The sequence below is a fragment of the Charadrius vociferus genome, unplaced genomic scaffold (assembly GCF_000708025.1).
Source record: "Charadrius vociferus isolate BGI_N301 unplaced genomic scaffold, ASM70802v2 scaffold261, whole genome shotgun sequence".
Lineage (NCBI taxonomy): Eukaryota > Metazoa > Chordata > Aves > Charadriiformes > Charadriidae > Charadrius > Charadrius vociferus.
The window spans coordinates 768,432-789,394 of record NW_009646856.1 but is presented as its reverse complement, the minus strand read 5'-3'; the positions used below and the strand labels follow the sequence as shown (position 1 = coordinate 789,394).

The following is a 20,963-nucleotide window of genomic DNA, read 5'->3' as shown; positions in this document are numbered from 1 at the left end:
TGAAATCAAATAGCTAAGCAATAAGCATGTAGATTTAGTCTTATCATCTTTAAGACTGAATTAATTGTATATCTTTTATGTTCTAGACATACATTTTCAAACTTAGAAGTTTTCTGTTCTGGTTTTCATAAAAGTTTACATATACTGTAGACATTCTTGTAGACGTTTTGACACTACTCTTCCATATTATTACTGCTTCCTCCACAAAGATCCCAGAAGTTGTTTCTTTTGTTATTATTTTTGCATCTCCAACAGCAAAAAATATCAAACAACATTATTAATTGTATTTCAAACTAGCCAACAAAATTTTCAAATGCTGTAAGCATGGAGATCTCCGTGTTAACCTTAGACAACAATAAAGTAATGTCATGGTAGTGCAGACATTCTAAGTGTCTATGGTATCAAACAATACCTGAGTTTAGACATGAAAGGACACATTTTGATACAATTGATATATTTCTGCCAGAAACTCATTTGACTGAAATGCACAAATTCATGTAATTCTTTTCTGACTTCTTCAGGTGAACTAATATAGCACATACCTACAATACCTTCAAGAGAAAGAAAGTATAGTAACTGGCAAGTTAAAACCCATGAGTATTTAACAGACAGTAGAACAATCAAGGACTAGGCAGAGTAAGGGAAGAATCTTGAATGAATCTTTGCTAGAACACCAGTTAGAAAGGGGGAAAAAAACCACAACAGCCCAACAAAATGACAAAGAAATAGCCTGATTTTGACGCATCTTGAAAGGACAGACTTGAACATGGAAACAAGGTTCATTCAATTTCATACAATTTCATGTGGGATACTTTAGTAATTGTTGTACAAGACTGCAAGCCAGAGAGACATCTTCTCTGCTAAAAATAAATGTTTTACCTATTGCTTTGAGTAGCAACATACATGGGCATTTTTCGAGTGGGATGATCTGCCTACCCTGGAGACAAGCTCAGCAGTATGTGCACCAGAGAAGCTTGATAGAGCTTGCAGGAATGTAGGTCCATGAGTAACTTAAACATGTGAAGACATGCTTCTCTTGCATAATTAATATGCGATTTGAAAATGACTGATTTGTACAAGTTAACTGAAATAAAACTCTTTCACAACAAAGCTTCAACCTACATTTAGGCTGTCTTCCTTACAACCTATTCCTCCCCGTAAGTCCCTTTTCTGTTCCTCACACTGCCCTTGTAAGCATCCATGTTCTCCCTCAGCAACAATTCTCAGCTTCTACATCCTGTGCATGTATTCCTTGGGGATTTCTGGGAATGCATACTGTCAACCAAAAGCCACTCACATCTGCACCAAACATTTTGTTTTATCTAGCCCTGAGCACATATTTAAGCCAGTGTTCCTGTAAACAAATGGATGAAGTCTGACAAAAAAATAAGGTGTTTCAATTAATTTAAGATATTTTCCCCCCTCCATATTCCATGTTTTTCTTGCAGATAACTCCTAAACATTTTTAAAGAAAACAACAACTTATTTCTTGTTCTTAACACTAGAAATACAAATCTTTGCTTGGCTTTACGAGAACTCTGGTGACTGCAGAAGTAGCAAAGTGAGAACAGCACCAGCTTCCTCATGGAATGAACACAGAAACGTGCAAGGAAAGACTCATTCAGAGAGTATCTCGTTTCCGCTGGCCTCTCAATTAAGAACTGAGAAAAAAAAATCCATCAAAGACTTAACACCTAACTCACTACAAAGATTTGGAACCAAAATATTAAGACTGGTATAAATTAAGTAGGCATGGAAGTATCTGGCATTCCAAAAATAACATGGCCTTGATAACCAAGGACAGGATCCCCAGGAACCAGGCAGGTAAACACTATGCAATGCGTTGCTTACATCACAAGAAGGCCCATAATCAGATAAGGCCACAGCAAAGATGGTTTGTCAGCAGAAGACAAATATGCTCTGATAACAAGATAATGACAAGGTTACCACATCACATGTGCCACTCCTCTTGGTGTTGTCCCAACAGGATGATAGACTGTAGCCATAAGGATTCCCAGAAGGAGGGAGCAAAGACACTTTTCGGCAACCTCACCCAGGATTTATGGCAGCTGAAGTAAGCATGATTCTGAACAGTTTGATTCTTAAAGGCAATCTAGAAAACAGTTCTCTCCAACAAACAGTTTGTCATCGCCAGTCAAAAGGAAGCCAGGAAATGAAGGGAGGCCTCAACACAGAGTTCCTTATCCTCGGTGTTGCACCCAAGTGATCCTGGCACTGCCACATGCATGAAGGCATCTTGGTGCCCATGTGTGGCTGTGAGAGTGTGAGCAAGTGAAATCCATGAGAGTGAGGGAAATCAGCTTTGTTTAATGCCACCTTCCCCTCCCATGAAGTCTTCCACCAAGCTTTGCTGCACTGTTTTGCTATACCACTAATTACAGTGACAGCACTTGAGACAGTTACAGATCTCCAAAGATTCTCCAGCAAAAATTAGGGAGAGCAAGGCTCAACACCTGTATGTTAAAGAACAGAGCAGATGTAAACTCTGTGCCAGAACCCTTCTGCTCTGTTTAGACAGTCTAGTGACTGACCCTTACTACCCACTTCTTCCAGAAGAACAAGGTTGGTTGTATTAAGTCAGAACAATCATATAAGCCCAATTTTTTTAAAAAAACGAGTTATCTTTAAAAATAAATTGGTAAAATAAAACCCATAATTCCTTACAGTATGTTTGAAAAATGATTCATGGATGTTACACTCAAATTTTATCATGGTCTTTTAGAAGGCAACCATCTTTAAGAACAGGGTTGTAAAAAGTTTTAACGGAAATGTTTTTGTAAAACTTTATATAAGTAGAAATGAATTTTTTTATAAATGGTTTTAGAAAACTAATAAACTGATCTACTACTAATAGCAAATCGGGGCATACTTACTTTTTTCCCTCCATGAAATAATACATAGAACAAAAGAAGGAAAGTCTAACATCCTAAATTTGTAATGAGAGTCTGACTTCTGAACAACCATTTTGGCATGAAAGAACATGCTTGAATGAGTTATTGCTTTCTGAATTCTCCTATGGGATTAACTGTCACCTACACCACAACTTTATGATTACGCAAGTCTGAATTGCATCTTCACAAATTTGCTAAATAATTTTTGCCACACTTTTCATAGTACAGTGCTATCTTTTCTCTATAGTGGAGACTTGGTCTCTTTTGCAGCTCAAAAAAAGAATGATAGGACACTTGCTCTTAACAATCAATGTTGATCTACTGGAAAAAATAGGAGATATGCGAGTTATTCATAATGCTTTGTATATTCTTTTTTTTACTGCCTTCATTACTGCTGTATCGTACTTAGAGAAATACTCACATAGAATTCTATAATCTGAATCTCTGAAGTGGCAGAACGTGCCATTAACCACAGGGAGTACCCATGAAGGCAGATATTTTACATTTTCGTATTTAATTTCACCTACAACCTCTATCATCACAAGCTTCCTTTAGTCCTAAAGGCAATTAAGTGTGATAATTACTGTTGAGCAAATACAGCTGGAGCTCGTGAATCATTTTGGTGAATGTGTGGAACCCCCTTCAAAAAAAGCTTACAAAACACTTCTAGGCCCATTACTCACACAGATAGTAATCTTTTAATTAAATCTGTTCAAACTGTGACTATAAAGGTAGCAGCTTATATGTTTAACAGGTTTGCTTTACTGAAGATTTATCAACTCTTTGCAGTCTCAGAACAAATTTAACAGCAGATGTGGCTAATGGGTTTTTTTTACGACCTCATGTAATATCTGAAAGTATTTCATGAGACAGGATCCTGCAATTCTATGTAAAATTTAATTTGTCTTAAATCATTCCGCCCAGCTTCAAGATAAATCTTTTATTTCTAAATACTCACTTTGGTGATGGTCTTTAAAATAGCAAGTCGGTCTTCAGGTGGTGGCAAACCCACATAGAGTGTTTTATCCAGTCTACCGGGACGCAGGATAGCCGGGTCAATTATATCTTGGGGGGGGGGGAACAAAAAAGAAAAAATTATCCAGAAATTACATACACCCTTAGGAAAGTATACACACGAGAAGGAATATGCATACTGGTACCAAGATTCAAAGAAGCATTTATGTCATGATGTGAAGCTCTGAGTATTAAAATAGCTGATTGAAACAGTTTCATCTCTTTCAAGTAGGAGCCTCTATTACCCAGTACAGTTAAGCTGCATCTGCTCAAAGATGGCTCATAAATACCAGTTTCATCTCTTCACAAATGAAGACAACTCTATCTTTGGCAATACAGTAGTAAAACTGTACATTTTCACTGTCATACCGAGCATGGTCAAATGAGAAATTCCACATTAATTCATAACAAGGAAAAAAAAGTGCTTCCAGTTTGTTCTGTTAGAAGGAACTCTACCTGTATTAACCCTTGCAAATCTGCTTGAAAGGCACAGTCGTAAATTAAGAATAACAAATACGCAGAGCAAATCATCAGCAACATATGTAAACTTAATTTTACTGGTCATTTGCATTTCTACTACATATTACTATTTTAATGTTCAGAAAATTAAACACATGAAAATACAAAATAGAGCTATGAAGTACAGAATTTGATTCCCAGGAAGAATTACAGACTCCAAATTTTATCATGTGTGGAGAAGTAGGAAACCAAAAATCATTACAAATGTTTCTAGAAAACCATTCAGAGCTTAAATGTAATAGAAATGTCTAGCAGCCTTTCAGTGCTACAGGCTTCAATACTGAACTTCCACAAACAGTAAGTCAAGATATAAATACTAAGGACTATTAATATAACAAGAGATACAAACAGGGCATATAACCTGGGAAAGACCTCAATTCCTGTTCATATTTTAGCACAAATTGCTTTGATGACGTTTTTAAATGCTTCTTGATGCCCCATTTCCCCATCTACCAAAACCAATGGCAGTATTACTTGCTCTGTTTCCCTAAGGAATTCTACTGAGTCACTATCCCTGGAGGTATTTAAAAGACATGTAGATGTGGCACTTAGGGACATGGTTTTATGGTGGACTTGGCAGTGTTAGGTTTACAGTTGCACCTGATGACCTTAAAGGCCTTTTCCAGCCTAAACGATTCTATGATTCTATAATAACCTACATACTACAGTAATGTGAACAGCAAAGTCACAAAAGCACCCACAGAATATATAAAGAAAACTGTACTTTTAGTGTAACAGACTTTTTTGAAGTCTGTAAGTTATACAGATGTGTTAGGTAGCTATTGCAAGAACCTTATCTGAAAGTAACAGTTGCGAGTTACACCTAAGTCTTAAGCTGGACACTATCAAGAACTCCAAATGAAGCTGTGAAAAGGATGTAGTGATTGTAAGAGTGTTGACAAAATGTAGCTAACAGACAAACTACATGCATCCCTGTATATTAAAGGTGAAGAACCGGGAAAAGTTAAGCTGTTAATCCTTACTGTACAGGTGTTTAAAAGAAAAAAAAAAACAACCACCAAACAAAATCCACCACCCAAACCCCCAAAACAGAGCATGGAAGCCCAGCTATCCCTTTTTTGCAAATGAGAAAGTTTGCTTAACTGTCAAGACTCCAACCACCTGATCCCACCACAACATAGTCTTTGTTCACTTTTTAAAGATATGCATAGTTTTGTTCAAGTTACTCTCTCACCTATGCTTAAAGGACAAAATGTAGAATGAGATGCATATATTAAAAATTGCTCCACAATCTTTTTCTTGGAGAAAAGCATTTTTTTCACCCCAAGATACAGAAGTCATGGCCAGAGGCATCCATATAGGTAAAAATCAGCTACTGCGAATGTGACAACAACAGTGAGCAAAAAAAAAAAAGGAAGAACTTGATGTGTTAATCCAGACCAGATGAAACACAGGTTAAACAGAATCCCTCCCACATCAGGCCCAGATAAAAACATCTGTCTTATATGTGTGTGCTGTATAATACTTGATCTTGATTTTGGCACAAGTGCACTTTCCTGTTCTTGTGTCTCTGTGGACGGAAGTCTTGCCACATTATTAAGATGAGATGACGAAGTTCGCTCAACAGATCAATTACAAACATCAAAACAAACACTCTCAATAAGGATTGCATTGCAACACCATGGACTCGATAACTTCCCCATTCTAAAGTTTCAAAAGCTCTTTAAAAATATTAAGCTTGATATGGAAAATACTGTTTCCATTTTGCATGCTGAGAACATGGCACTTGCCATGCTATTTGTCTGATACAAAGTTAGTGATACAGTCTAAAGATGCAGTCATCCATTTGTATTTAAATTATTACATCCCCTGTATTTTCATACTAACTCAATAAGCTGCAGTAATGCTAGTTTACAATGAGAAGACTGTACTGAAGCCTAAAACAGATCTACACTCCCCATCTCCCTACGAGTCAATTTACTTCACTCCGCTGGTTCAGACCTGGGCCTGAAGTTCTTGAAAATTCAAGTCAAATAACGCAGAAAATTAGTATTTACTCATTGGTCAAACTCACTCATTAGATGCACTTCATATCTGTTTAAAGAATTGAATAATGCTTCCCTTTCAGGAATTTCAAAGCACTTCATCCTGATAAAGCATTATGTTCTCTCTATATCTATTATCTTGAAACTTATCTAAACAGAAGAGAGTCAACTAATTTTAGATACATTTAACATTTTAATGAAGTTAAGGTAGTTATCATAGATACCTCTTTCAAAGCCTATTATTATCTCTCAAGTTCGAAAGTGAAACATGGAAACATGATAACACACAGCACTTCTTTTCCAAGCAGTTGTCTCACAGAAAGAATATACTGCTATTAAGAGAGATGCCTAGTTAATCATTTTCTGTCTTGTTTTTCTGATGTAGTCAATGATGTTGACTATGTCATTAGAAGACAGTAGTACCACTTTCCAAATAATTTGGCAAAATCACATAAGACGACATTTACAGTACATCCATTCCTTGCTTTGTTTTTAAAGGTTAAAGGTTGTTTTAAAGGGCATGAGCCTCTAGACAATTATGTAATATTTCAGTTTCCTACACTGCTCTCCAAACTACTGCAAAATTTTGTCCTCCTCATTAAAGTCTATCGAAAGTATCTTTGCGTGAATCCCTGTGTGTTACATTCTATTGTCCCATAATAAAAATCTCTCACATTCATTTCCAGTTGATTATTCATGTCTTATCTAAACTGTACAAGACTCAACAATGTTTACAAAAGTTCAGTGCATACCAGCAACAACAACTATTGTGCTGAGTCCATCAAACTTCTATACTCACTACAGCTTTTCAAATTATATTTGAAGTATACAAGATCTAGGTCCTCACATTCACAACATTCTGGAACGTAGGCTCATGAGCCCTAAAAGGTTTTCTGAGACTCCAGATGAACGCTGCAGTTAACTTCGGTCCTACACAACAAACAAACTCCACTAAAGTTACTGTGAAAGATACATAATATTCAAGGGCTAGTGAAATGCAGAAATATAATTTATGTGAATTACAACTACCATGAAAGAAATGGTTCAATGCCTCACGTATTAGGTGCTTTTCTTAGATCTTATCTTGCCTTTAATTCAGCAACATGTATAAACAGGTATAAACATAATAAACAAAAAACCCAAACCCAAACTGTAACTATTGTCAGAGACGGAAGATTATTTTTTTTACTGCATTTCAAAACATGTGGTTCAGGTGAATAGCTCTAGAAAACTAACATAAACTTGCTGAAGAAAAATAGAACTCACTGAAACTAGGACCATATTCTTAAAATAACAGTAGAAGGGGAATTTTCCAAGAATTAATTTTAAAAAGCTAGAGAAAAAGATCATGAATAAAGGCAAAGACATCATCACACTTTATGTCAAGCTTAAACCACTAACAGCTTGTAGTGGTTCACTGCTTTCTGGTCTGTTTCCCCAGGGTACATACAGTTCCTTGGACCCCATGGTAAATGCTGCTGATCCCTTGGTCAGCCTTTCTCTAAAGAGTTTATAAATGTTCAAAGCCTGGATAAGTAAGAAAAGAGCAGAAAGCAGCAGTATCCAATAGTGAAACACACACTGGTAACTACAAAATTGGGGGAAATTATAGACCTTAGTTAACAGTACTGCTTGATGGTTTTTTTAAGTATTTAGTCTCAGATTTGGGGAAGGAAGTTTACTGAAAAAAAAAAAAAAAATTATTCTGACCCTAAAGTTTCTAACAGGACATCAGACTTCTGCCTCTTTTTTTTTTTTCCTCTCTCTCTTTTAATGACATTGAGTGCTTTAAAAGTTTAATCCCCTTCAAAGTTTGACATTGGTTCTGCATTTAGGTGGAAAGAGATTGAGCTGGGAATACTGCATCCCTTCTAATTTAGCAGTAGTCAAGAAAGATCTACAGAGGACTTTCAAAGTCACTGAGTAAGTGCAAAAACCCATTCAAATATCCTGCTTTTAAGGACAGATCAAAGGCTTACTTCAGCACTGCCAGAATAAGAATTAGCACTTGCAGATTGTATATGATAAACAAGAGAACCAATCTATTGTGCCTGTCCTTTTGGCAAAACGGGAATTAGTGTTCCAAGTCCTTAAAGACTATTACAAACAAAGAATTTGGCAGCCTTCAGCCAAGAGGTATATAAAACATGACCATTTAACAACAAAACCTTGTCACAGGTGCCAACACCTCACTGGAACAACTGTGCCAGGAACATACCTTGGTGCCAAAACTGGTTGAGCCACTAATACCCTACTGCTAGTACCATTATTCTTTATAATAACAATATATTTATGAGAGAAGACTCTTCTTTTGGCATGACGGTCTCCAACTACAATGCTGACAACATACACTAACAGTCATGAACAGTAACAGCAACCAATTATAAAAGCTAACGTGCACGCAACTACTCTAAAAAAGAAGCATCTTGGAAAGCCATTTTCTCCCCCACTAAATTATACTAACATGGATTAAAAAAGATGAAATCTCACCCTTCACAATACTGGCCAAGTAGAAGATTTCGGGAAGTTCTGCTGGGACACATTATTTAAATATATAAATTATTTAGACTTATGTTACACAACCCCCTAGTACCTCTACTCAACGTAACTATGACAGAAAAATCTTTCATACAAATGTCAGACGTATAAGGAAAAGAGCTTTTCAGGCACCACAACTATTATTGTTTGCAGGAATCATTGAACTATACTAGCCAGTATAAGCTATAGTTCTCCTACAGGTCTCTGCTCGGACATTTCATTCTTAGGGAGGTACATGCGCTTTACTAGTATAGCCTTCATTGTTCCCTACCTGCACTGTGCTCCTATTAAGTACCCAGACCATACCAGCAAAATTTAACTCAGTGAACACTGCCTCTTCCTAAATGCCATAAACAGTGAATAAACTACACAAAAGAAAAATTAGCTTCCCCAATTTAACCACAACTTCAGTAAAAGTTGTTCTGATAAAAACTGCATCAATCGGAAACTGTATTTCTTCACACTGACAAATGCAGATATCACAGCAAAAGTTTGTAGTCTAAACCTATCCAAAGTGTTATTCATACACACAGCTGATATCCTTCTGAAGCAAGAGATCCATCCTACCCAAACTGCATGGATAATTGCCTGCTCTAGCAAAAGTTGGATGTGCTAAGCTTTGCTGTTCAGAAAAAAATATTTTATTGTGTTGGCAAAACAACTCCTTTATCAAGATACAACTCATTTCCATTGTATTGGGTTTGTGTGGCAAGCTTTTGGTAGCAAGGGGGCTACAGGGGTGGCTTCTGTGAGAAGCTGCTAGAAGCTTCCCCTATGTCAAGTCCCGGCGAGCCCCAACCCAGCCGCTGGCCAAGGCCGAGCCCGTCAGTGACAGTGGTAGCACCGCTGGGAGAACGTGGTTAAGAAGAGGGGGGAAAAAAACCTGTGCAATTGCAGCTGGAGAGAGGAGTGAGAATATGTGAGAGCAACAACTCTGCAGACACCAAGGTGAGTGAAGAAGGAGGTGAGAAGGTGCCCAGGTGCTGGAGCAGAGATTCCCTTGCAGTCCGTGGTGAAGACCATGGCGAGGCAGGCTGTCCCCCTGCAGACCATGGAGGTTAATGGTGGAACAAATACCCACCTGCAGCCCATGGAGGACTCCATGCTGGAGCAGGTGGATGCTCAAAGGAGGCTGTGACCCTGTGGGAAACCTGCGCTGGAGCAGGGTCCTGACAGGACCTTTGTCTCTGCAGAGAGAGGAGCCCACCTGGAGCAGGTTTGCTGGCAGGACTTGTAACCCCATGGGGGATCCAGGCTGGAGCAGTCTGTTCCTGAAGGACTGCATACCAACGAAAGACTCATATTGGAGAAGTTCATAGAGAACTGCCTCCCATGAGAGGGACCCCACACTGGAGCAGGGGAAGAGTGCGAGGAGTCCCCCACCCAAGGAGGAGGGAACAGCAGAGACCATGTGTGACGAATTGATCACAACCACCATTCCCCATCCCCATCCCCCTGCATTGCTCAGGGGGAGGAGACAGAGAAATTTGGAGTGAAGTTAAGCCCAGGAAGAAGGGAGGGGTGGGGGGGAAGGTGTTTTAAGATTTGGTTTTATTTCTCATTATCCTATTCTGATTTGATTGGGAATAAATTAAACTTATTTCCCCGAGTCAAGCCTGTTTTGCCTGTGACATAATTGCTGAGTGATCTCCCTGTCCTGATCTCGACCCATGAGCCTTTTGTTATATATTCTCTCCCCTGCCCAGCTGAGGAGGGGGAGTGATAGAGTGGCTTTGGTGGGCACCTGGCATCCAGCCAGGGTCAACCCATCACATCCATTTACAGAATTTGTAGACACATATATACTCTTCAATTTGATTATTATATTTGTTATCCTTGCCTTTGCATTTTCCTTATGTCTGGCATTTTTACCTCAAACTCACTTGTTTCATCAATGTCACCACTGAGCTCATCCCTTACAAATTTCCCAGCTTCCTCAAATATTACTACCGTCATTAGTCAGGAAAGTTTTGTAATTTAAACTATTCTGGTATAATAAAACAGTACATCTACCACTGTAGCTGAACAAGGCAACAGTGACTTTTTAAAACTGAAAAAGAAAATCCCCAAACACAGAGGTACTTTATACCAACATAATGGTAAAACTGCATCCAGTATAAGGCTTATAAAGGGATGGATTAACGATTGCACAGATGTCTATTTCACATATGCATGAAAATGAGACCCATAAGCAATTACTGAATCAGTGTAAATCTAAACCCAGCAAAGCTGGGAATTAGTCAGACCTGCTGCACACAATTGAAATTAACATCTGAGCAACATTTACTCTAAACTGACCCTTATAAAGCTACTAAACTACTTGCACTCAGCTGCCTCCATGAGAGGAGTCATTAGCTCAGAACAGTGCCACGTACACACACTGGCCCTAAAAGTATTTGCCGCATGTATACCCGTGGTACACCTGAGGTGGCACTGCAGGAAGTCAAGCTGGATGTTTCCTCAATTTCAAAAGTGTGGGAATTCACACCCCAAGCTACCAGAGATAATGATGAGTTTATTGTCATCAGCAACTAGATATGAAGCCCTTGAGAAACACTGACCAATAAAGCTGCTCGATATAAATACTTGCGCTAGCGTAACTACTCTAGTGAGAGATCTCTTGCCTAAGGCAAGTTGATGACACTAGTACTAACATCCTTGGTGCATCCAACTGTGACTATATATAGATGTGCTACATTGTATAACCTTATTCTCTTTTCTACATTGGATTAGATAGGTCAGAATCATCAAGCTCATGCCAGGAAAACTTACCACTTTAAATCAAAGAATTTCTATAAGCAGATAAAGATTTAAGCATCTACTGCTTGTACTTCACCATATAGAAGGCTTGATAGTCTGCCATGGTGCAAAGAATTCAAGAGACAGTAAAATTTTCCTCAAAATTGTTGAATTTTTTGAACACCGGAAACCAAAACCACCTCATAGTTGCCTATTTCAGGTGGTTTCAGACCCAATTTTCCTTAATCTATAGGACCCAAGTAATCTGGCAAGTATTTTAACTTTCTTATCTTCCAATTTATACCCAAAGTAGCTATGATACTATTTTTACCTGTTAAGCCACTTCTCATTGGAATTCTACATCTTGTCCTTATTTAATACATACATGTATGAAACAACTAACTGTACTGGTAAGGACAAGGCAATTTGCCAAATACATGCTTTAGGTGCAAATGTTCTTTCCAACATTCTGGTACCTACACCAGTATGGTTTTACCAAGATAGACTAGTAACCCTGTATTTAATTTCAGTTGCATTATTCAGAAAAATGTTCATAACCCAGGAAGTGCAACATCTTCATGCATATAATTTTTTTTCTATACCGACAGCAAATTCCTTTACTTCTAACTCTCAGCATCTAATGGAGTTCAAATGCAGGAAGAGACAAGTTTCTTGCTCCGCATAGAACACAAAACCTCTCCATAATAATAAAAAAAAAAAAAGGCAGAAAGTTAGTTGTAAAAACATGATGTTTGTAAAGTAGATGTCAGTTTTTAGCTTATTAACTAAGATGCTGCAGGAATTGCAAAAGCTAACAAAAATTAAAGAGCCAGAGAGGGAGGTTGAGGGAACCAAGCTGGGAACATGAAGCCCAGGAAGCAAATGGCAAAAATGATTTAACATGAGACAGATGCCTCAAGGGAAAAAGAATTAAAAACAGCAGAAAACTGTAAGGTTGCTTTGAACAGAAAATCAATGCAAGCAGAAAAAAAATAACATAATTTATGTTTTAGTTCTCTTTTATTCTTTCATGTTCCAAGGAGATAATCCAAATTCCAATTATGTCAAAGATCTATCAAAGCATTTTACAGCAATGGTATCAGATGCTAATTAAGACACATTTTAAAGAGGTTGCTTCATCTCACACTGTCACAAGAATGTGGAACAGATTATTTGATCAGAAAAGGTTTGGATTTGAGGAGACACTGTAATTTTAAGTACAAACCAAGGGTAGTTATGCAATTCAAATACATAAGAATACATGATTTCATTAGAACAAACCAAGGATGTCTGATTTCTCATTTATGATTTTTGGGTCCTTACCTGGCCTGTTTGTGGCAGCCATAATGAAAACCTGCTGACGATTCTCCAGACCGTCCATCTCTGTAAGTAACTGGTTAACTACTCGGACACTGGCTCCTGACTTTAAAAGGAAAAATTTGTCAACAAAATTAAGGAAACGGTGGGAATGTGAATATTTCAAAGTAAAAAACCCCAAAAGATTTACTAGCTCCCTGCCCTGAAATACTACTCAAAGAAAAAGTTTCTTTTTCACACTTTCAATGTAGTTGCATTCTGAATTTCTACTATCATATTCCTAGCATGTTTCCTTCCCAAAGTCATGCTACCTACACACCTACCACACATTTTAACACACGGCAAACCTTTTCTTTCCCACTAAAAATGAAGGAGTCACTTAAACAAGTACATACAGATATTTATACTAATCATTCTCACATTCACCTCAACAAGAACACCCAAAAGTTCTCAAATATTCAGGTTTAGAAAAAAAAAAAAATTCTCCAAATATTTAAACCTCTGAAAGTTAATCCCATAGCAGTGACATCCTATAAGCAAAATCAATAGCTTAATCTGAATTTCATTCTAGAGTTGGGGAGACAGAGAGAGGAAAAAGCACAACAGCTGGAGAACAATAATTCAATTATGTAGTAAAACTGCTTGATGATTTTGAAGAGTGTTGTTTAAAGTATAGCTTTTATTTTAAACATACAAAAATATGAATCCACCCATGGATAATTAGAATATGCAGTGAAACTGCACATAGGTCTCAAAAAGCCAATGGAAACACCAAACACCCCTGAGTTTCAATTATGAATCCTAAGGATTGTCACCAGTATCACAACCTGAGTAATAAAGTCACCAGTCTCCTGCCCAGACAGTACCTCTCCATAGTTAAAGGAGGCTGTGAAGAGTAGGGGTGGGCTTCTCGGCACCAAGTTGCTGCCTGCTGTTGCCACCACAGAAATGAAATATAGTGAGGCCAAAGTTTACTTGTTCCCCCTCCCTGGCTACCATTTATGCCTACTGGGGTGCCAAGTACTGGACACCTTCTTTTATGGCTCTGTGGGAACCACCACCTCAGGACATTCAAGAAGTCAAGTCTGAGCTTTTGAGCTTGGCTATCTTTCACAGAAAGTGGTACACAAATTCAGAAGACAAGGTATGATTCAGAAACAGTTGATCAAACTTCCTCTCTCCTATGAACTGGAACTACAACAGTCCTTCTGTTAAAGTAGTTGATGGCAACATCTGAACAGTAGTGTACTCAACTTGTCTATTGAAAAAAGGATCTTTTCTTTCAGCCATCAACATACATGCACCGGTACAGTATCATAAAACAGATGCAGTTCCTTTGCATAAAAAAAACAGTGCATTTCCTTTCTACACATTAACAGTTTGTGCTAATACTGCCCCTCCAAAAGTAGAATTTAATCCTAGCTGTAGGTAGTTCCTATTCCAAAACAACAACAACAAAAATCAAGACAGAGGAAACGTCACAGGTGGAATAACTCTGAAGTCTAATGTATTCCACTTATGCTCCTGCCTCAAATACTTTCATGACCCAGTTCACATTGATCAACTAAATATATACTTCATGCAAGCATTACAATTGTATACAGCTGTCAGGATTTGGTCATAAATTAAACATGATATTAAACTGCACTCCATCTTTTCCTACGGCTCTACACAGGCAAGTTGGTGGATACACACACATTCTCTGGATATTTTTTCTATGTATGCATACTAAAAAAAGTATTAAGCTTCATAAAGTTTGATGAACATATTTTTCCTCAAATATGAGAAAGCCTATCGGATTGTTTTTCTTGGGAGATACTGAATGTAGTACCTTTCCAGGTACTTCTATTGCTAGCACAATGCCATAAAAGCTGCAACTGAGATCATTTATTTACGGAGATATTTTAAGACAGACTCACTTCATGGTCAGACCTCCGAGGGCACAAAGCATCAACTTCATCAAAAAATATAACACAAGGGGCTGAATTCCTGGCACGCTGGAACACCTGACGTACAGCACGTTCACTTTCACCAACATACTAAAACAAATGACAAATCACAGTGAAACAAAGTAAGACATGAAGATTTTGCTTGAAAAATAAATAATCACAATTTTCAACACTATTTGAGATGCTTTGCAAGAGAGAAGTGCAACCTGCTAACCAGTTTACTTCTGATAACAGTCTGTTATTTCTTTTTCCTTACTGATCAAGACTTATATGGGAATTAGTTGTCACTGGGTCATTTTTGACAGTTTGCAGCACATTCAGAGTTTAATAGAATGCCTACTTTCTGGGGAATAAATCTAACTTTCCATCATGCTGCTAATGAGAATTAACAAATACAATCTTCATTAAGGACCCTGTTGTTCTTTAACTGTTCATAAACAAACCCAGTGAGCAATCTGAACACAATGAACATCTGAAGTTCATATAGTAGTTGCCTGAAGACAGTGGGGTTGGCGGTAGGGAACTGAAAAGTAAGCCAGAATTTCACTGTGAATGGTAAAATGCAGGATGGGGGTTGCCAAGCTGTAAATGCAAACACTTTGTTTTTTCCAAACAAACATGTTTTGATACAATTTGTGTCTTAACACAGTCTCTGAATCACAGCCATTTTCTCTTTACTCTACAAGGAAGTAAGGCTCCTCATTAACTTAGGAGTTATATTTCCTGCCTGTACAGTACTGGAAGTATACATAAAAAAAGTGTTTGAGAAAAGAATAATCAAATCCAGTATTTTGGTTTTAGCTTCCACCTTATTGACAAACAGGTAACTGACATGCTCTTCCAAGACATGGGCTGCACCTCTCTTGCTCAGTTCAACACATTCTCTTAACTCTAAAAGGGACCGAAGTTGTATCACAACACTTCTAAGCCCAGTGCTTCAAAAACTCAGACTACAGCACTTTTATCTGTTAACATTTTAAAATTAAACCAAGATATATTGTTAAACTACCCAAATAGCTTTTTCCATTTCACATGACCAACTTCAAATGCTAAAAACTTTAAGCAGAGGTTAAATGAGGCAACTTCAGTTGCACCAGTATCAGTTGTGTAATTATCAGGAATTTTGCTTGCCCCACACTTTGGACAAAGATTCCATAAATAACAACAGCACAATGATTAGTGCATACCATATTTAGCAGTTCAGGACCTTTCACAGATATGAAGTTCAGTCCAGACTCATTCGCCACAGCCTATCAAAAAGGGAAAGACAGACGTATATATAAACCACACATTTTTCATGTTTTCTTTGGTTCTGTCCATGGAACAATAAACAAACGTAAGGGAGGGAATATAGTTATCAACTGTTTGTAAAATATAGAAAACAGTACAAAGTATAATTATATGCAGTTAAGAGTAGAAGGGGGCGCAGGGACTTTAGCAAGGTGTTCTCTCTCTTTAATGAGGCAGTGTTCCAGATTCACACCCCACTCCCTCCGGCATATTAGCTGAAGAATTTTTAATAATTAGCAGGAGCTAAAGAGATATTCAACTACAGAAGAGCATTTGAAGACAAAGATGAGTGACAATCTGGAAACTCGCATGATTATCTGCATTTACATGGGGAGGCCACAAGAACTAAAGTGCTTGAGAAGGAAAACAAAAGTATTTTCAGTAAGGTAAATAAATAAAAATACGTAAATACAATAGAGTGTAGACTACTTCAAAACATATAATTTAGTTACAGTGAAATATTCCATAGATGTGGTTATCTATTAGAGTTTCTTATCTGTGCTACTTTCTTCTTAACCAACTTCATTCCTTCAAGTTTTGCAGTAATTCCCTCTCAATTCAAGCAAAATCATAAATTTATGACAAGAAAAATCAAACAACTTCATCACAGAGGCCCAAATTTAATTTGCTGATGAGAAGTGGTGCAAAAGCCCAATTTCTGGGAGTATCATCCAGACTCAGTTATTCCTATAAAAACATCCACTTCAAGAAGATTCTCCAGTATTTTTAAATATGTTTAGAAAATGTATTACCTTAGCTAACAGTGTTTTGCCACACCCAGGAGGCCCTGCAAGCAGAACACCAGCTGGAGTAGTCAGGCCCAGAGCTTTAAACTGTTCTGGGTTTCGCACGGGTGCCTATAAAAGAAATTATTATAGTTATTTGTGACAAAAACATGACATGAAACTTTTCATTTCAGTTACAGTTGGATGAAAAATCATTCATAAGCAAGTTCTTTACTCCAATTTTTTATAGGCTTAAAGAATAAACAGTTGATCAGCATCTTATTATGTTGCACTGATAAGCACCCCAAAATGGGAGAAATACCATTATTCAGAGGCAAAGATTTTATTTACCTAAGTTCTCATCTTAAGGTGTTAAGTGTTAAGTATTCCTTTGACTGGCAGCAAGACTGCTAACCTTCCGGCTAACTAGTCTCCAATTCTTTGTGTGGCAGTTGCATAACTAAGTTATTCATAGACTCATAGAACGGTTAGAGTTGGAAGGGACCTTAAATATCATCGAGTTCTAACCCCCCTGCCATGGGCAGGAGGGCCTTCCACTAGGCCAGGTTGCTCAAAGCCCCATCCAACCTGGCCTCGAACATCTCCAGTGATGTACTTCTCTGGGCAACTCGTTCCAGTGTCTCACCCCCCTGACAGTAAAGAATTTCTTCCTAATATCTAATCTAAATCTCCCCTCTTTCAATTTAAAACCGTTACCCCTCATTCTGTCTCTACACTCCCTGATGAAGAGTCCCTCTCCATCTTTCCTGCAGGCACCTTTTAAGTACCCTTTAAGGCCACTATAAGGTCTCCCCAGAGCCTTTTCTTCTCTGGGCTGAACAACCCCAACTCTCTCAGGCTGTGTTCATAGGAGAGGTGCTCCAGCCCTCTGATCATCTTCATGGCCCTCCTCTGGACCCACTCCAACAGGTCCATCTCTTTCCTGTGCTGAGGGCCCCAGAGTTGGACGTGCTACTCCAGGTGGGGTCTCACCAGAGCAGAGTAGAGGGGGACAATCACCTCCCTCGCCCTGCTGGCCACACTTTTTTTGATGCAGCCCAGGACATGGTTGGCTCTCTGGGCTGCTAGTGCACATTGCTGGCTCATGTTGAGTTTCTCATCAACCAACACACCCAAGTTATTGGTATAAAACTTTTAGAATACTGAAGATTCAGCAATAATGAACATACTGTATTCTTGCTTTCAGTTTTCAGTAAGTGAAACGTTAGATACATGTACCAGACTCGTAACAAATTTGAAAGCAAATTATAGAACTCTATTTTAAATGAAGATGTTGCAAAATTTCTAGTTTGTAGCATGTTAGAACTCATGGGCAGCACATTATACCCTAAATAAATATTAAAAAAACAAACAAGCATAGGTTTATTTCCTGCGTAGGAGGAAGCACAAAAAGTCTTTGAAAGTAAGGTTAAGACATACCAAAATTGCCATAGTCAGCTCCTCCCGAACATCTTCCAGGGCTCCGATATCTGCCCATGTCACATCAGGAATTGTGACAAAGCCTTCTCTCTTGGCAGAGGGTTGCACTGATGACAGTGCAACAATAAAATCATTCATCTCAATGCACAGCTTCTGCAGCTGTTCCTCAGGCAAGGGGTCTTGCTTTTTCAGCAAATCCAAAAGTCTGTGCAATTCATCCTTAGGGTACACAGAAAGGGAGAGCAAAAGATTAGGCACTGGATTAGATTTTAAGAACCATTTTTTTAAAGGGCTTTTTCAAAGCAATACTTTCTTCAACTGTAATTTAATTACTATAAAATAAATTACTATGTACAATACACATAAAATATGTAAAAGAACATTAAAAATTAACATTAATGATAAAAATGTTGCAGGAAGCCACTATGTACATTTAACACTTGTGAAAGCACTGAGCTGACAGACTACAAGCTTGATTTAGACACTACAGAGACAGAGCTAGAACATGTATTCTGTCTTCAAATTCTTCCCATTGCTTCTCCCACACTGATTTGGAGAAAGTTCATGCTGAAAATTTCCAAGATATGTATTCATTTAATAAGAAATTGCTCTCAAGAGAAAGTGAACAGCTCTGCCGAACAGCACAATTTCAGCAATTTGCGGAACATTCAGTTACTCTTAACACACTTTTAGATTATACACTTTTATTTAACATAATCTGATTTCAAGTCATCAACTCATTTCCTCAGGCTGATTAGACCTGGTTTTGTAACCAGCCCCGATAAACTTTGGGCAGACAGAACAGACATACAGGGTAATGTTTTTCAACACTGTCTCATCTTGCAGACCACAGCGCCCCAGGCAGTTACATTCCAATTTCCCCAGTCAGTTCTTTACTGGGGAAATTATCTGAGAAAACAGTTGATCAAAGAACTTTATACCTTCACAATATATATATATATCCCAGTTCTAATACAGAAAAGCAGTATCAAAACAGACTGATATCGCACCACAAGTAAAACCATACTAGGATTTTCATTACAAGATAGAAGGAGAAAAAAAATTGTAAAAACTCTGTTAAGTTTCCACATTTTTCCTACAGCAGTATATGGGAAAAGTATCACCTTCTATTTCTTGCAACTAAGATAGCTCTAGAACTGACTACAAAGAAATAGAAGTGTTTATAGTGCCTGATACTCCTTTTAAGCCCTCCCCCCTCCTCTTAACAGAACCAATAAGAGAAACTCTGAAATAGCTGAGACCACTGGGTTTGTTTACTGGAATTGTGTGAATGATTTTTAAAGGTTTTGTATGTTTATTTTTCCATTATAAACATAATTTAACAGTTTTAATGACAATACCCTGTATTAGACTATGTCAACCTCCTGCCAGCTATCAAAACACAGCTCTGTTAGGATTAGACTTCCTCATCCTCAATAACCCCTTTGATCGTGGTGATGTTGATAAAAGCTGCAAGTACCTGCCCCTCCCCGCTTTCTTTTGGCTACATCAGGCCCCAGGAAATACTAGGAGGTACGCAGTACGATTATGCTACTCTTATACAAAGGCTTACTACAGCTTTTTACACTGGTATTTGTTTATTACAATAACAGTTTTCTTCAACACAGTCCTTCTAAAACCATAATCTGAGCACAATATGGATTTAAAGTCACTTTGTTTTACTTCTCTAGAAAAATCTTTAGGAAGCCTACGATTAATGAAGGCACATACACACTAAACATTTCGAGAAGTAGAGCCAAGAATTTCTATATGAAGATGTTCTGGTTCACTGGCCACAGCATGTTACTTAGGCCACAGAATCACAGAATGATTTAGGTTGGAAGGGACCTTAAAGATCATCTAGTTTCAACCCCCAATAATAATACTGGCACTAGAAATGCAACAGAGTTCCAGCTGTAGTGCACATTAACAGATACTTTCTCTGCAGCTCAAGTTACATTGCTAACCCAACCTTTCTAGCGGATAGATATCTCTTCCTCAAATTCGCTATAGGTACTAGACACCACATGCAATTTGTCCCAGGTAATCACATAGCTGGAAGGAAAATGTAGACTGCATAAATACTCCTAGACTTTGGCTAACTGTAACTATACCAGGTCAGGGAAGAGCCTCGGGCATCATCATAGATATTTCACTGAGGGCAAACAGCTTGGTAAAAACTCAGTGCAAGTCTAATATTCTTACAATTCTCTTACAATCAAAACACTTTTGAAGAGAGATATAGCTACTCTTTTAACATTTGGTCTGCCAGAAAACAAAACAATACAACACAGACAACAACAAAACCCTCAAGGAAAACAAGACACCTTGTATAAAAACCTTAACACTATTTTTAGAAGGTGTCGGTTTTGGGAGCCATTTATTCAGACCCATTATATGGGTCATTAGGAATTAAGTTTCTGGCTTAGCAACTGGTATTTCTAAATCTAGATTTAATATTAAGTTGGCCATAGATATTTAAAGATTTATGAGCAATGACTTTCACAACTATAA

The 20,963-nt window shown here is 37.9% G+C and overlaps 1 protein-coding gene across 1 annotated transcript in view; it reads right to left on the bottom strand.

Annotated features, from left to right (window-relative positions):
* The window catches only part of NVL (nuclear VCP-like), a 41,662-nt gene that overhangs the window by 8,727 nt on the left and 11,972 nt on the right, over positions 1 to 20,963 (bottom strand). The window contains exons 14-19 of the mRNA XM_009894333.1: positions 18,450 to 18,668; positions 17,037 to 17,141; positions 16,182 to 16,244; positions 14,965 to 15,084; positions 13,052 to 13,151; positions 3,871 to 3,977 (exon numbers count right to left, since the gene is read on the bottom strand). Coding sequence (XP_009892635.1) covers positions 3,871 to 3,977; positions 13,052 to 13,151; positions 14,965 to 15,084; positions 16,182 to 16,244; positions 17,037 to 17,141; positions 18,450 to 18,668 — 714 coding nt within the window. The remainder of the gene's footprint in view (positions 1 to 3,870; positions 3,978 to 13,051; positions 13,152 to 14,964; positions 15,085 to 16,181; positions 16,245 to 17,036; positions 17,142 to 18,449; positions 18,669 to 20,963) is intronic.